The sequence below is a fragment of the Sciurus carolinensis genome, chromosome 2, assembly GCF_902686445.1.
Source record: "Sciurus carolinensis chromosome 2, mSciCar1.2, whole genome shotgun sequence".
Lineage (NCBI taxonomy): Eukaryota > Metazoa > Chordata > Mammalia > Rodentia > Sciuridae > Sciurus > Sciurus carolinensis.
In genome coordinates this window covers 159680097-159698308 of record NC_062214.1, presented here as the reverse complement: position 1 = coordinate 159698308, position 18212 = coordinate 159680097, and the positions used below count along the sequence as shown (strand labels likewise).

At 35.4% G+C, this 18212-nt stretch overlaps 1 protein-coding gene across 1 annotated transcript in view; it reads right to left on the bottom strand.

Annotated features, from left to right (window-relative positions):
• Lrrc9 (leucine rich repeat containing 9) overlaps nucleotides 1-17840 on the bottom strand; it is a 99734-nt gene extending 81894 nt beyond the window's left edge. Inside the window, 7 exon segments of the mRNA XM_047542345.1 lie at nucleotides 4623-4805; nucleotides 7601-7671; nucleotides 7946-8009; nucleotides 8562-8702; nucleotides 10115-10333; nucleotides 10608-10688; nucleotides 17718-17840. Of these exon segments, the coding sequence (XP_047398301.1) occupies nucleotides 4623-4805; nucleotides 7601-7671; nucleotides 7946-8009; nucleotides 8562-8702; nucleotides 10115-10333; nucleotides 10608-10655 (726 nt within the window). The 5' untranslated portion in view covers nucleotides 10656-10688; nucleotides 17718-17840.
• Nucleotides 17841-18212: the final 372 nt, after the last annotated feature.

Sequence of the window (18212 nt, the reverse complement as noted above, 5' to 3'; positions counted from 1 at the left end):
CTATAGATAGAACTAAATTTATAAAATAGTATCATTTGATTAATGAGACGGTACTACTAAATAAAACATAACTACATTACTCCTATTTGAATAACTCAGGGAAAAATAAAGAAATACAAAATAATTAAAAGTAAATGTAATATTACTCAATTCATTTTGTAAGATCCTAAGAAATTGGATTTAATTTTTTTTTCCCAAATCTATAAAAGGGTGCTTTATGTGAACTGGTTTTTAGACTGAGCAAATGACTGAAATGTCAATCTAATCCAATCACCTTGAATTCCTTAATACCAGTGGATCATCCAGTAATTAATAAGTTAAACATGATAAGTTAATTAAATCCATCATTATGAAATGGTGCTTGAGAACTGTATTAGCCAAAAAGAACCATCTGGGGAGAAAATAAACCAATTAGGTATTTGCTGTAAAAATGATTTTAACCTGGTTTTAACCATTTACCTGAAATAATGATGTTTCTCCTTATCAAGAGAATAATTTGAAAGACTATCTAGAATAAATTGAAAGACTCACAGTTTTAGACATGTATTTCTATAACTGTGGGCTCTTTTTGTGTGATTCATTTAGTACAGAGTATATAATTTAGATGCTGAGAGAATTATTTGGTATAAAACACAGAATAGAAATAAATATATGGTATGATGAGGAGGCCAAAAGAATTTCCTTTTCATGTGCATAAGAAGTTCTGAAACTGAAATCACTAAGTCTTCTGCCAAAAATAAGGTATTTGTAACTTAGGACAGATAAAAAATGTTTTAGTATGATAATAAGCTAATTTAAAAATCCCTGATAAAGATGAACTTAATTTCTGAGGTACAACTGAATGAGAAGAAAAGACTGTAACTTCAAAATAGCAAATGATGTTTCTTTTCTTTTCTTTCTTTCTCTTTTTTTTTCTTTTTGCATGTTTGGAGAAAATGGAAAATCCAATGCAATATTATTTGAGTGACAGCTAAAAAGAATTTGTAAGTAATTCTTTTTTTTTTTTGGGTGCTGGGGATCAAACCCAGGGCCTTGTGCTTACAAGGCAAGCACTCTACCGACTGAGCTATCTCCCCAGCCCCTTGTAAGTAATTCTTAAGTCTAAAACCACAAAAGGCACAAACAAACAAAAAGATGGGGTGGAAGGAGTTTATTTTGCCAGAAAAAAATACAAGATGCAAAGTTAAATTTCAGATAAGCAGCAATGTTTTAATATTATACTTACTAGACATACTTATTTAATTATACTAAAACATTCATTATTGTTTCTATGAAATTCAAATTTAATTTGGATCCCCCAAGTTAGAGACAAAAGAGATTCAAAATATTATAGTTACATTGTTTAAAACATTTTTTGATTAAGCAATATGTTCACATGTATCAAAAACAAAAATATTAAAAGATATGAAGAAAACTGTACTTCCCACACCTATTCCCGTTTCCCATTTGCCCCATCTTTCATAGGTGATCACTGATTTTAGTTTCTAATGTATTTTTCACATTTCTTCTATTTTTTTCCCATTTTATTAAGAATATATCTATGTCTTTATAAATTGTTATTTTTACTATTCCTAAACTTTTTCAAAATCACTTTGGTGTGTTACAACAATAAAACATTTATTGTGAGGGATTGTTGTTTAAGACTACATTAAGATTATGGAAAAGTAAGATAGACTGTTTTATAAACTATGAATATATAGCAAATCAACTTTGTAGTTTTTTGTGTTTGGACTTTTAAGAATTGATGCCAAAGTCATTTTCAAGAACTTTGGTATAATTGCTTGCCTGTTAAAACAATAGTTTTCCTTACAAAATTAATCTAATTAATATCAAATTCAGTTGCATGTTTGTACTAAGACTATTTTGATCCCTTTGCTTCTTTGATTGCCAAAACCAATTAAAAACCATACAGAAGTATACTTAGTATGGTTTCATAGAAATCATTTTTATAGAACCTAACAATTCAGATGGACTTTTATGCATATTAATCCATAGGATCCCTACAACAACCTGGTGGTAAAGGATAGATATTTTATTTCTCATCATTTTAATAGTTCAGAAAACTGAAGTTTGGTGAAGGATCTACCCTAAGAAAAGGCAGAGATTCAATCCAAGTCTTTTTCCTCTTCCCTCTATCGCAGGCTGATGCCCTGCCTCTTCCTGGTAGGTTCGGTTTTACTTGCCACAGGTTGAATGCACAAATTATTTCACAGTCATGGGTAAAAATCTGAAGAACCAACAGCACTCTGTTGAAGAGTTTGGCACAGAGAAGTGCTGCAACTTGACATCTTATGACTGGTAATAAAGAAAGCATTTTAAAAATCTGTATCAAGGTGGGTGCAGGGGCACATGCCTGTATCCCAGTGGCTCGGGAGGCTGAGGCAAGAGGATCATGAGTTCAAAGTCAGCCTCAGCAAAATACCAAATGACACACAACCCATCCATAACATTCCCTTGTTATTCACCTAGTCCACAACTTTAAATACCACCTTTCTGCTGGCAATTTTCATATTTGTATCTCCAACCTGGGAAACTCTTAAAATATCAGACCCACATATCCAACCACTCATTGAATATATCCCCCCTTGGATGTTCAAAGACTGTTCAAACTTTACATGCCTGAAATTAAATTGTTATTCTTCCTCCTAAATCTACTTCTCCCATACTCTTCCTCTTTTATCAAATAACTCACTATTTTAATTGCTTATAAATTAGAATTATTCTCTACCTATTTCCTCTGCACTTCACACCCAATAAATTCATCAGCAAATCCAGATGGTTTCCACCTTGTAACTACTAAAAGAATCTTGACTACTTCTTACATTGTTTTCCACTAACACCCTGTATTAAAACATCTACATTTCTCATCTGAGTTACTGGAATAATTTTCTAATCCTCTATTCTTAATCCATTATCCAAAGAATTCCTTTAAAATATACCTTATTCCTCCTATGCTCAAATTTTTCCAGTGGCCCCTATTCAAAGTCAAAGCCAAAGTACTTAGAGCGTTCTACAGAGTCTTACATGATCTGGCCCCTACCACTTCTTTCTTCATTCCTTACTTTTCTTTCCCTCACATACTCAGCTCCAGTCATATGCCCTCTTTGTTGCCCTTTAAATATGAGAGGCATGCTTCTGCATCAGGGACTTCATATTTACTGATCCCTGTAAAGCTTTTCCCCAGATAATCACATGACTTGCTCCCTTACTTGTTTCAGGTTTCTGCTCAAATGCTGCATTATTAGAAAATCCTTTTCTGACAATTCTATAATCAAAGAGCCAATACGCCTTTCTATGTCCTTATTAACAAACTCTTTTCATTTACCTTTGTTGTATTTTTCTCCATAGCATTTATTAGCATCTGACACGCCAATCATTTACTCATTCAGTTGCTTATTATCTGCCGCCTTTACTGGACTATACACTTCAAGAAAGCAGGGATTGATTTGCTTACTCTGCATCTCTAGTGTCTTAAACTGTGGCCAGAAATATAATAGGCATTAAATATTTGTTAGATAAATGAGCTAACAAACTAACTTTGTGAAGCATGTTCATTCTGTTCACCTTTGCAGAATCTTTGTCTGATGTAAAATTAGAGATACTAGAAATTTCAAAAATATGGTTGATACTGTGAAGTTTTGCAGGTTTTTTTTTTCTTTTTTTAAGCATTAATGTTGAAAACATTCCTCCCTGGGCCTCCAATGACTGAACATCTGCAAGTAGACAATGGCACTAGCCTTTTGCTTCATATTACAAGACAGTTCACTTTTCAGATTGAGAATGGAGAACAGAATAATCTCAATCTTAGAATAAAAGTGAAGAAAGAGGGGGAACTTGAGAATTAATCCCTAGCAAGAAAAGAGAGGCAAGATAAATGGATAAAGACATTATCTATGTTGATAAGATGCATGGGCCACAAGGTGGGAGGTCCCTCATGTGGGGCCATCCACATTCTTGGCACATTCTAGTTACTCAAAGTTAGTTTATGATTAACTGAATGAATAATGAAGCAAGGAGAGTGGCATTGGATGGAAAAGAGAGGTAGAAAAATGATATAGAAATATTAGTAATGAGCATGGAGAATTTCCATGAACTGCAGTGTGAAATTATAGATCCCTTGGTGACATGTGAAAAGTTCCTACAGGAAGGGTCATTGTCAGCAGCAGCCCAGGAACCACTCTCTTCACAATTTCAAGAGTGCAAGAACTGAGAGCCACTTACACTTTCAGGGAATCTCTAACCATCTTTAATTAGATTAAAATCTACCCATTTTTTGGCATACTACCATCAACCATGTATACTTTCTAATTTTTATATGTAATATTTCAGATAAGAGGTAGTTACTTGTTACATTTTTACTCATTTATATTTTAACACTAATGATAATGTTTCAGAATTCTTTCCTTTAGTTTTGTATAGTTTATAAACAGTATTTTTAAAAGTATTTCACCTTCCAGTATTATCATCAAATTCTAGTATTAATGTTATTATTTGTATGCTTTTATGTGAAACACCTCATTTACTGGGTAAAAGAAGAATTAGAGACAAAAACCGATGGGACACATTAAAAGAAGTTAATTATCAAACTTAAGTCACAGATACTTGATTAGGAATACACTTACATCTGCCAGTTCCTTGATTTGTTTGGCTGACACATCAAACGTGTCAAGTCTTTCAAGGCAAGGCAAGTGATACAATACGTGTGTGGAATAATTACACAGCAGACAAACAGGGTTGGTTTTATATTGAGGATCATTCAGACACAAATCCTTCAAGTGAGGCAGCCTGGTTAAGTTAGTGAGGTCCTAAAACAAGAGTAATGATAATGTTCAATTAATTAAGTGTGAATGTCCATTTCTAAAGGAGGCATTTGATCACTTGAGGTCACCTATAATCTAATACAGTGCATTCCAACTACACACTTAAACACATTAAAGTAATTCAGATGGCTAAAATGTTCTTTATAGAAAACATGTTAAACTACTGAAGAAAAGATCAATAATAACTAACATCAGACTTTGTACAACTATATATTTTTCTATATTTACCAAATCATGTAAATTTACCAACTTGAACCTTGGAGCCATCAAACATGCTGCCACTCTGCACAGCTCCTTTTGCTACTAATTGCCCCAGGGCTCCTGGAGGGTTCAGCTTCCTTCAGCTCTATGTCCTATACTGACCACCTTGAAACACTGCTCTCCCTCTCTCTTGCTCCCCAGATCTCCTTAACATATTTTATTCTGATCTTTAAGTCACTGTTTACATTTTCTTTTTTTGTCATCTGGCCCTTGCTTAACTCTTCAGTCTTGCCCCTCCCTGCTTAAATTCTAACATTTTATGTAGCCATACTGAACTACTTGTAGTTTCAGAATGTACTAGAACCTATTTTGTCTTTAGACCTTTACTCATATGCTGTTCACTTTGAGTTGACTGAACTTCACCCAGCTTCATATATTAATCCTTCTAGGCCCAACCCAGTTTTCATCTTCTTTGGGAACCTTATTTCAGGGCCCAAGGTTGGGGTAGATGCTCCACCTAGGAGCTCTTTTAGCCAGTTGGCTTAATTTTGTTACAGAATTTATCAATCTGTATAGCCAACTGCTTGTGAAGCCAGCAAGTCATATGAGCTTTGGCCCTCAGACTACAGTTCAAGAATTGTATTTATATTTTTCAAGTGTTATAAAAATAAAGAAGAATATGCAACAGAAGGCCATCTGTGATCCAAAAGGCCTAAAATATTTTCTATCTGGCCTTGTATAAAAAAAGTGTACTAACCACTGAGATAAACTCCTTGAAAGCAGGGCTTGTACCTTAATGTTGTATTCCCAATACTCAGCACTTAAAACACAGTAGGCTTTAAATAAACATGTGAATTGAATCATTATTATTTTCTACCAACCTCTTTCCAAATCATTCTTATACCTTCCTTATTTCTAGGATGTTGCCTGAGATAGGAGGGTCCTAGGGTGGGGTGAAACTTAGAAGAATGCGATGATAGTAGAATCAGAATCATAACTAGGAGAAATTCAAAGGAAGAACCAGGAAGTATTAGTTCTAAAGATAAATTACAAATGGAATGGCAAGGTGAGAATGAAGTCAGGTTGCTAGAATGAAGAGTAAGACAGGGTTGGGTTACCAATATGTGCCCAAACTCTCTCTGGACAAGTGAGAATGGTTCACTGGCCTGACCTGAGGCTAGGACTGGGTCCACAATTGGAGTGGGACTAAGTAGAAGTTCTCTAAAAGGGAGATTTATGGACAGAGCTATGCACATTATCATTTGGCTGAATTCTCCAGGGGCAAAGAGGGTAAACCATCTGCTGTTCCAAGAAATAAAGATACCCTTTGACTACTGGGTGGCTCTGTTGTATTTGATCATCAGTCTGGGTTAGGAAATGGTGGGTATGAATTCAGAAATCCTACACGGGAACCCCGTACCTACACTCAAGAGTCAGATGACACTGGAGTCCTGGAAGGCACAAAATGTCATTCAAAATTAGTGTTTGGGGTCCCTGGTATGAATGGAAAGTGGGAACAGCAGTTATTCCATCACTACCAGAATAGTATCTTTTGTCTGACACAGTGAAAGAAATGAGAAGCCAAGGGAGGATTATGAGCAGAAGAGTGATTTCATCTGGCATAGTTTTAAAAGCTTCATCAGGATACTGTGTGAAGAAGAAATTGATAGTAGGCAAAAGAAAAACAGAGGAAGAGAGGTTAGATTTTTTTTTCTCTTAATATGCAGGTTAGAGATGATGGTATCCTTAACTATGGTGGCAGTGATACATGTGGTAAGAAATGGCCAGACTCTGGACATATTCTGAAGGGGGAGCCCATGGAATTCACTGATGGATTAGATGTGGGATATGAAGGAATAAAAGGAGTAAAACATTGCTATAAGATTTTGGTTTAAGTAACTGGAAGAATGGAAATGCCATTTAGAGAAATGGGGAAGCCTGAAGGAGAAGGTTTAGTGGAGGGGAAATCAGTTTGGGCAAGGATAATTATAGGGAGTTATCAGCAAAAGTAGAGGTACCAATTTAGGAGTAACCCATAGATAAAAGATACTTAAAGGCACAAGACATGATGAGATTATTTAGAGAATGAGTGCAGATACAAATGAGAAAAGATTCCAGGACTGATCAGGGGCAGTTCATTTTTAGATGCTAGGAGAGGATGAAACCTCACAGACTCCCAGAAAGACTGGAAGAAAATTAAGAGAAAATGAAACCCTGAGAGTCAAGTAAATAGTTATGTGTTTGGTTTTTTTAAAAAATTATTTTATTTTTAGTTGTATATGGGCACAATGCCTTTACTTTATTTATTTTTTTATGTGGTTCTGAGGATTGAACCTAGTGCCTCACATGCTAGGTGAGCGCTCTTCCACTGAGCCACAACCCCAGCCTATTTGTTTGGTTTTAATAGTGTCGGATCATAAAGTCAATTTAGTCAGATGACTGAAATTCCCTGAAGTATCAGGTAGCTTGAAATAATGAACCTATTCCTTTAAAAGGGACTATTTGGTCAATTTTTCTTCAATGATATGGTTCATGATTCAGGTTAATAAATAGAAACAAATTATTCCACTTAAACATACCTTGAAAGAATATATTTGGTTACCAGAAAGGTTTAACTTCTCCAGTTGTTCATTGATGTCAAGACACCGACCTTTAATTTAATAAGATAAAAGAAAAATCAAATTTCTTATTTTACCTCATTTTAATATCTTCTATCTCTGAGTTATATATAGCCATCATTTCCTGCATATCATCAAAATTAATTGTACCATTAATAGCTAATATTTTCATATTCTATAAACATAAAAAATACTTTGCAAAGATGTTATACAAAAAAACCTGAAATAAATCTACCCATATGCTTGTTTATACTGGTAAATAACTGTTGTAGTATTATCTCAAATTCCAAATGAAACAGTACATACCAATGATGCTTATTAGATTTCCTGCAAGGTTGAGGTCACTTAAATTCTTCAAAGTTTGTAAGCCCTGAAAATTTAGACAACATGTTATTTAGAAAAAAATCATTAAAATCTTCATTTCCAATGTGTCTCTGATTAATCTGGTAAGTTCTCTGGGTGCTTTGTTTACTGGGTGCTGTGTGCTTCACAAGCACAGAGGGAAATGGGTATCTCAATGAAGCCATCTTTGTTTCTCCATATTGGAACCTGGAGAGAATTATTGTAAGAGAGAACCAGAAGGGGAGTGGAGACCAAAGAGGAGGAGTGAGTGGAAAAAGAATATTACACAACATGTTCATAACCTAAGCAAGTTATTAACTTCTCTAAACCTTGTTTTAAAAAAAATCTTCAAATAACATCATCATCTTACCCTCATGTTTGTGGTGAGCAGTAATCATATTGATGAATATGAAGCCCTCCATGCATTATAAAATGCTATGTTTATCTTAGTTATTTTGATCATAATAATTGCACTAGTGATAAATATTGTGGTCTCTAACCAAAATCTGATCTTAGACATTGTAGTTTAAACTCTATAGAGGTAATTGGTTTTACATACAAATCATTGAAATTATCTTACCTCGATATTTTTAATCATGTTGTGGTTCAGCCAAAGGACTTGCAATTTGATTAATTTTTCTAGATTTTCTATTTTAGAAATTTTATTATAATATAAATACAATCTTTCCAAATTTCTACATTCTTGAAGACCTCCAATTTTCTGTTAAAAGGGAAACTAAATTGTATTAGGTTATGTTTTGCCATTAATCCTTACAATAAAGTTTCTAAGTATGTATTTTCTCAAATATAACATTTTATTACAAAATTAATATCCAACAAAATGAACCAAATTTTTAAAAGAAAAAGCATATAATTATTTCATTTAAGTACAATTTTAATTTTGTATACTTTATTTAAATTTTTAATCAACTCTATTTTATAGCTATAACCATAACATGTATATAATTTGGTGAGGAATTTTTTACTGAAGATCATCTAAAATGTATTTATAATTTTTCAAATTATAATATAGAATAATTATAAAATATTTTATGAACTTTATAATAATTTTATTAAAAATTACTCTGTGTGGAATATTTACATTCCAAAATTTGTAGCTATTACCAATACTGCAAAGAATAGTTTTGTGCATATGTTTGTCTTCGGCTGTTGAATTAGTTCTCTAAGAGAAAATCTTTTATTTATTTATTTTTTTTATAATAAACAAATGGGGTACAGCTTGTTTCTGTTTGTACATGAAGGAGAGGCATACCATTTGTGTAATTATACATTTAAATAGGGTAATGGTGTTTGATTCATTGTTATTTTTTCCTTCCCCCAACCCCTCCCACCTCTCTTTTCCCTCTGTACAGTCCCTCCTTCTTCCATTCTTGCCTCCCTCCCACCCCCCCATTATGTATCATCATCCACTTATCAGTGAGATCATTCGTCCTTTGGTTTTTTTCAGATTGGCTTATCTCACTTAGCATGATATTCTCCAACGGCATCCATTTGCCTGCAAATGCCGTAAATTTATTCTTTATGGCTGAGTAATATTCCTTTGTATATATATATTCCACAGTTTCTTTATCCATTCATCAATTGAAGGGCATCTAGGTTGGTTCTACAATCTGGCTATTGTGAATTGAGCAGCTATGAACATTGATGTGGCTGCATCACTGTAGTATGCTGATTTTAAGTCCTTTGGGTATAGGCTGAGGAGTGGGATAGCTGGGTCAAATGGTGGTTCCATTCCAAGTTTTCTTAGGAATCTCCACACTGCTTTCCAGAGTGGCTACACTATTTCTGAGCTAAAAATGTATGGACATTTCTGTGGTTTTTGATGTTACACAATATAGAATTTCAAAATTGATACCTAACCAATAGTATGTAAGTAAACCAATTTTACTATTAAACAGTGCTGGCTTTGATTTGATTTGATAACTAAAAAGTAAAATAAGTTTATGCTTTGATTACTTATTTCTAATTTTTCCTTTGTGAAAATCAATTTCTATCTTGTGCCCACTTATCTGTTTTGCTCTATGCCTTATCATATATTTCAATGAATTATTGTCCCAAAGTCAAGAATTCAGTGTAAGATATTCCATTATAAGATTATATATTTAAACTTACCTCGATGCAGCACTCAGCAATCCAAAGTTCTTTAAGCTGTAAACAAGTCTCTAATCCTGAAATTTCTTTTATATCTTGAGCAACAATTGTAAGACTTGTTAAATTAGGAAATAATGATAATCCAACTATATGGGGATACCCTGAGAAAAACATCTCTAGTTTCGAAGCATTTGATCCTTCTTTTCCAACCATCTCATAAGATAAACCATTGCACAAACACTGTTTTAAAAAAAGAAATTGCATTATTATCTATTTTAAATAATGAAAATGACTTTTGCCATTTGAAATTACAAACTGTTGATTGCTCTGGTACCATTTTTATATCTCTCACAAGAAAGAAAGTTTTACTACATATGTGATTTTTCTGTACTTCCAAAAGTCATACTGCAGAAGAAATCACTAGATAATCCTTGAAGCTCCAGAAAAGAGAATAAAAAATATCCCCTTTCATATTCTTCAAATGTTGTTCAAAAGAAATTTGGCTTTGACTCACCAGTTCTTTAATTATTTCTTCTTGATGTAGATTTTCACTTTCAATCATCTTCCATTAAAAATAATGGTCATAATAATATATCTGTTAAGGAAGATGAAAAGTTGAAATGAATACTAAGGTCATGTCATTCCAAGTTGAAAAAGACCTTAAAGTTACTTAAGTGGAACCACCCACCCTGACTTGAAATCTTCACATAGTATGATGTTACTAACAGTCTGTCTGGGCCCCAAGACAGTCTATTTGATCTCTGAAAATTTCTGTTAGAAATTTACTTTTTACTCTGAATTTAATCCTGTCTCTCCAAAACTCCTGTCCTTTCGTTGTCATCCTACCCTTGGTTCAAATAAAACAAGTATAATTTTTCTTCTGTATAATGAACCTTCAATACTTGAAGAAAATAGTCATCTTTCATTTATACCTTTACCTTGCTCCCAGTTCAAGTCTTTTAGTTCTTATGGTAGATATTCCTGTTTGTCTCTTTTGAATAGCCTCCAGCTTATCCTTATTAAACTGTGGTCCCAAATTGGACACAGTTCTTTAAGTATACTTAGAGAGCTTAACTGGCATGGTTATTTATTAAAATGAATTCAACAACTTCATTATATGTGATGTGAAGCAATTAATACCTAAATTATTTTAATAAAATTCAACCCCATTTTCATAGTTTTTAACATTTTCATTTCCATTATATAATTCTAGACATTAATTATCCGAAAAAGTATAGAAATCCTATTTGTAATATTATATGACAAACAAAATATAGAGAACTACGTATATTATAATCCTTACCTGTTTCAATAATAACTTCCCCATAGATACGTGTTTGTGTGTGAGAGTGGGTCTGTGTGATTGTGTAAGAAGAAAATGTGGAAATATAGAAACTAAGTTGTTAGCATAAGTTACTTTGGATGCAAGTAAAAGCTGATGTGGCTAGAATAGGAAAGTTAGGATTGATTCAGGCAGAAATGGAAAAGAAAAAAAAGACACTTTTTGAAGAGAATGTTTAGTATTATAAACTATTGCTGTATAATCATGATTTTCGTCATTCCACTACTGGTACATAGTTGGACTGTTTCCAACTGGGGGCTAAATAGTGCTTCTCTGAATATTTTGTTATGTGGGATATAACCATACATTTCTTTGGGGTTTGTACCTAGAGAGAGTAGAATGACAAAGAAACAATTATTGTTATTTACAATGTGGCTGATTCTCACAGAATAATGTGAAGCAAAAGAACACATACACATGCAATGAGTACACATATATGACTCAATTCATAAAAATATGAAAATAAACTATAGTATTAGAAGACAGGCTAATGATTATCTTTCAGATAATCTTTCAGAGGTGAGTGACTAGGAGGCAAAAGAAGGGCTTCTACAAAAGAAGGGGATACACTCACCTTGAGAAAAAATTAAATGTCTAAGATGTTCATTATAGTTTAAAACATTTATACTTAAATATTTATTTAAAAGCACTTATATGCTCAGTTTCATAAAATTTATGTACATATGCATTACATGCATAAATTAAATTTTTAAGAAAAAAAAGATGGTGACTTGAGTCCTGCATTTACCTAACTTTCCTCCTCAAATTCCATTAGAATGGTTGAAGAAATGGACATGAGGGGAAAAAAAAAGGACAGCCATACTAGGAAAAGAGCATCAATTGCCAGAGATATTGATAAAGGTCTTTCAAGAATGATGTCGTGGGGCTAGGGATATAGCTCAGTTGGTAGAGTGCTTGCCTTACAAGCACAAGGCCCTGGGTTGGATCCCCAGCACCGCAAAAAAAAAAAAAAGAATGATGTGGATGGCATCAGATTGAGAGAAATGCCATTAACGCAAACCAGGACAAAATTCAAGGTACCAGGAGGAAAAGTTTCACAAAACTATTCTAAAAATGTCCTCAAACTCAAAGTAGCAGTGGTCAGTGAAAGGGTAGCTGTGGTTTGTTCTGCTTCATTACAGCAGCACAAAACAAAGACACTGAGTCAAATAGGAGGGAGAGGGACGCCAGCTAGCAACACAAACTGAAAATCATCTAAGTACCCTGGACTCTCACAGAAGAAGATCTACAAGCAATCAACAAACATATGAAAAAATGTTCACCATCTTTAGTAATAAGAGAAATGCAAATCAAAACTACACTAAGATTCTATCTCACCCTAATTAGAATGGCGATTATCAAGAACACAAGCAACAATAGGTGTTGGCGAGGATGTGGGGAGAAAGGTACACTCATACATTGCTGGTGCGGCTGCAAATTAGTGCAGCCACTCTGGAAAGCAGTGTGGAGATTCCTAAGAAAACTTGGAATGGAACCACCATTTGACCCAGCTATCCCACTCCTTGGCCTATACCCAAAGGACTTAAAATCAGCATATTACAGAGATACAGCCACAACAATGTTCATAGCTGCTCAATTCACATAGCCAGATTGTGGAACCAACCTAGATGCCCTTCAATTGATGAATGGATAAAGAAACTGCGGTATATATTTATATATATATTATATATAAATATATATATTATATATAATATATAATATATATTATATATAATATAATATATTATATATAATATATTTATATATACTATATATATTATATATAATATATAATATATAATATATATAAATATATATATATTTATATATAAATATATATAAATATTTATATATATATATATATATATATATAAATACACACACACACACACACACCATGGAATATTACTCAGCCACAAAGAATAATAAAATTATGGCATTTGCAGGCAAATGGATGCAGTTGGAGAATATCATGTTAAGTGAGATAAGCCAACCTCAAAAAACCAAAGGACGAATGATCTCACTGATAAGTGGATGATGACACATATAGGGGGTGGGAAGGGGGCAAGAATGGAGGAAGGAGGGACTGTAAGAGGGATAAGAGGGGTGGGAGGGGTGGGGGGGGAGAAAAAGAACAGAATGAATCAAAAACTATTACCCTAGGTAAATGTATGGTTATACAAATGGTATGCCTTTACTTAATGTACAAACAGAGAAACAAGATGTATCCCATTGGTTTACAATAAAAATGAATTAAAAAAAAAGTACCCTGGACTCTGTGCTTATTCACTCACTAATAATGAGGGTCTAATAGGTACACTGATGTGGGGGAGGAAAGAGAAGACTTCTTTGATGAGGGGAAATCAGGGAAAAGAATTAATATAAATAAGAGAATGTGAGTCATGAGGGAATCTGGGGAAGGTGCATCCAGGACCAGGAAAGAGTAAATGCTAAATATTGGAGAGTTGAACTTGGCATGTCTGCAGAATAGCAAGAAAAATCACATGGCAGGAGCATAATGAGAAAAATGGATGTGATGTCAGAGATATGTGGGGCCAGACCATGTGCTACCTTGTGGGTCCTTGTAAACACTGGATTTTCTTATGAATAAAATGGAAAGTTGTATGAGGATGTTGAGTAGATAAGTAACACCAACTGTATTAAGTACTGAATAGGATCTCTCCAGCTCCTTTGTTGAATATAGACTACAAAGATAGAAGCAAGGAGACTAGTCAAGGAGCAGCTGTAACAACCTAAGAGAAAATATTGGTTGGAGTTGGGTAGTAGTAATGGAGGTGATGAGAGTGGTTAGAAGACAGATCTATAGGGAAGGAAATTGCTGCTTATTACTCCCCTGACAAGTGCATCTTTATCTCATTCATGGATAACTCCAAGGTGTTGCAGCCCAGGTTGTAGGAGTGGCTAAGCAAAGGAGCACTCCGTAAAGAACAACCTGAAAGATATTATCATCAAAGGCTCAAGTACGGATGCAGGCCACAGTTTTCTCTACCTAAGCTTACTTGGATGGTGTACCAAGTACAGGAGGCTTTTATAGTCCCTCTACTCAACAGAAAAGAAGCCCCTGTTTTGATTTAATACATGTGAGCAGTAAAGGAAAGCCTGGCTTCAGAACATACAAAGTCACCAAACAGGAAGCCAAGTAATCTAGTCCATGTCCAAGCTGTATATTCCAGAAGGACTTAAACTGTTTCCTTCAGTATACACATATGCTTGTCCTACTTTTGTACTTTCTAATCTGTGTTCTTCCTTAACACTCTCTACTTTGTACTATATCAACCTGTTTTAATTATTCTGATTTTTACTGTAAACTCTCACCTTGGATTCCTTTTTTAGAAGTTTCCCAGTTGCTCATTCATATTTACTTTTCTAAATAAGATTTTTGATTATTTTGTATTTAGTTTTAAAAATTCAGCTGAGTTTTGATTCAGATTGCATTCTAAAGATTAATATAGAGAGAAGGTCCATCTTTACAGTATTGAGTCGTCCTCTAGCACAAGGTATTGCTCTCTGTCTATTCAAGGAGACAACTTTTTCTTAGTAGATAAATATGCCCATTACCTTTCATTTCATCTTTCTCTTCATTGAGTTTTAGGAAAAAAACTCGTGTTCTAATTCAATAGTTAATTGGCAAAAATTTTTAAGTTTAAAACTCCCAAATGCTATATTTTATGAAACTATGTATAAATTGGAGCCTAGCCTCATGTGCTTTCTCCAGTGATGAATGTATTCAGGGTTTCCAGATGAATTTCTGATTCTATTAGGAGGTAAATGTCCTATTGGCCACCTTGGCTACTCTCGCATTTGGGAAGGATCTTTTGGTGGCCTTCCAAACTAAGAGATTAAAGGTCATCTCTAGTTCACCCAGGGAACCAGAAGTCACCAGGGGTTTCTAGAGCTTTCACCCTTCAAAATACAATCTTGGATTGATCTAATCACAACTCTTCTCCAGTTTGGATTAAACTGGTATGGAGTTGAAGTCACTTCAACTATATGGCCTCTACAACTGAATCTGCAGCAACATTTGTTTTTATTTTCCTCATCAATTTCCTTTCCTAGGAGAGTAGGACTAAAGATAAAGATCTAGGATTCATTGTATATTAACTATTCTAAGCCTCTTCTCAAGGTCTCTCAAAAGATGATCTTGTCTGCATCTTCACAGAGAACAGTGATATCATTGGATGTACATTCCTTCAATTCTCTTTCCTCCTAAAGATACTTCCCCTCCTACGACTCCTTAGAAGTATTCTTCATTATCTCCTAATCAAATCTCTCTCTTCCTATGTACTGATGTTCCATCTTCTCTTTCAGAGTATTGCATTGTCAAATTTTCATCTTCCTCATTTATTCCCACTTTTCCTTCTCTAAGATCTTTTTCATCTGTGTATAGACATTAGGTCTCACATCTTTAAAAAAGCCCCTCCTATCCTGTCTGTATTCCTTTATGAATAGCTGTTTTAGATATTTTCACAGAAAGCTTTCTAGGTAATCATTAGCAACACTTCACTACCTTCATTCAGTACTCAACTCATTACAAACTAACTGAAGATGTCTCATTCCACTGCAGCAGAAGCTGCAGCAATTTCTTCTCCTTCTGAAGCTGCTGCTTTCTCTTCTTTTTCTTCCTTTTCTTCTTCCTTCTAATCCTTCCTCTAATTCTTCTCCTTCTGCTTCTTTATTTTAACAGTGTCAACAATAATGTTCTAATTGCCAAAGACACTGGACATATTTCAACTGTCAACTTTGCCTTGACACGGCATTTGGCAATGCTGATGACGCTCTTGTTTGTTCCTTTGGTTTTTTTTTTCCCCCTCCTTGGTTTCTCTCCACTTATTTCAAGCCTACTTTTCAAATCAATTGTTTTGTTCTCAGCGAAAAATTACTAATATTTATTGTCTTTTTTTTTTTCTGCTACATGGAAAACTCCATCTGGATGTGTCACAAGCATGTCAAAATCAGTTTGTCCAAAACTGGCTATTATATTTTCCAGTTAGTATATTTCTCCTAATGTTTGCCTTCTCTGGATAAATGACACCCTTCTTATCATCCAAGTCAGAAATCTGAAACTTATCTTCAGCTTTTTCTCCAGGTTTACTCATCCTTATGCATATGTCATGAATATATATACATTTCTTCCTGTGTGCCATTTCAATTGCCTTTGCTTCAGTTCAGGCCCTGTTCACTTAACCTACCTGGATGCCTTCCTGTTGTCTCACTGCCCTTCAGTCCATACTCTACACCATTAAAAGGTAAATCTGCTATTCAGTCACCATACTCTGACTCCTGCCTACCTCTCAAGCTCCTCATTAACCACAACTTTCACAGAGCACCCCAAGCTCTGCCCACAATGTAGTTTTATCTGTTGGCTGAGATGTTTCTGTACTTTTGCGTATTGTTTTCTGTCCTTAAAATGTCTTTTCTCTTTGTCTCTACAGCATATTCCATGCACCCCTAAACAATTTTAATCAAGAGTCTTCTCTGAAGACTAATTCTTTCTGGTCATAGTATAAGCACACTTCTTGAGACTTGGGTGCTCTGAATACAGCACTTGTCACACTGTATTGTGATGCTCTCAGGTCTTTCCTCCATATCAGGTTACATGTTCATGGAGGTAAGAAACTATGAACCTATCACAATGCCTGGCACATGCTAGATGTTCAGTGAAATTCTGTTAAGTAGTTTGAATTAATTGCTATGCCACAGGTTCCTATATGGTATAACTTTAACGATGTGCTCTACATGACCATTTAGAGTATAATAATAATAATCAGACTATAGAGGACCATATTTCTGTTTGTCATGAGAGTTGGGTAAGAAGTCATTCCGAGAAAAATAATCTCTGCAAAGTAGAAATCCTCTATGGTCGAATTATTTCCTCCCTTGCACATTAGAATTCATCAATTATCACCGATGGTACAAATAAACTCCCTTCCTGCTCTAGATGCGCAGTATTAGGTTGGGTAATGGGGACTTGGTTCTCCCAGTCCCGTACCTAATGGGTGTTTTAAAGAGTCGCACAGGTGACTGTGGGTCAGACTCCCTTCCTTTCTCCCTATAAGTCACTCTGACGGTCTCTAAAACCACGTCACTATCTCGTTATTATTATCGTTTCTAGTGCACCGTTATGTGGTTCCCTAAATTTCAACGTTGCTTCACTCACGTCTTTCTTCAGGTGTGGCTGAGAGAGAGAGGAGAGCGGAACAGGCTCCCTGGACCTCCCTGGACCTCTCTGGTCACTTATGCCACCAGGTGACAGATACTCACCTTATCCCAGAAAGAGGAGGGATTCTGGGGCAATCCGAGACGGGTTGGAGCGACTTCGACTGCTCAATTCCTCTCTTGTAGTAGCAGACGCGACACCGTCTCTGGCCCCGGGCTTGGTGTGTACAGACTGCCCGCTGCGGTTGCCTAGGAAACCCGCTCTCCACCAGCCGAGACCTCGGGTGGAGAGGGGGAAAAGGGGGCGGGGAAAGCAGCGGCCCGCGCGTATCTGCGTCACGCAGCGGCAACCTCCAACCAATCAGCAGAGGCAGGGACCACGCGGGAGACCCTCTGGTGCTCCTGGGGGAGGGAGCATCTGGGTCGCCGGTCTCCTGGTACCACCGCACATCTCTTCACCCGTCTTCGCTGGCTCCCAGGACCCGGCAAGCAACGGGTTGTGCGCAAAGTGGCAGGGACCTGGTTGCCGCCTCCATTCCTGACTCCGCACGCTGAAAGATGTTTGACTCATAGGAAAGCATGGAGGCCTGCCGAGTGTGA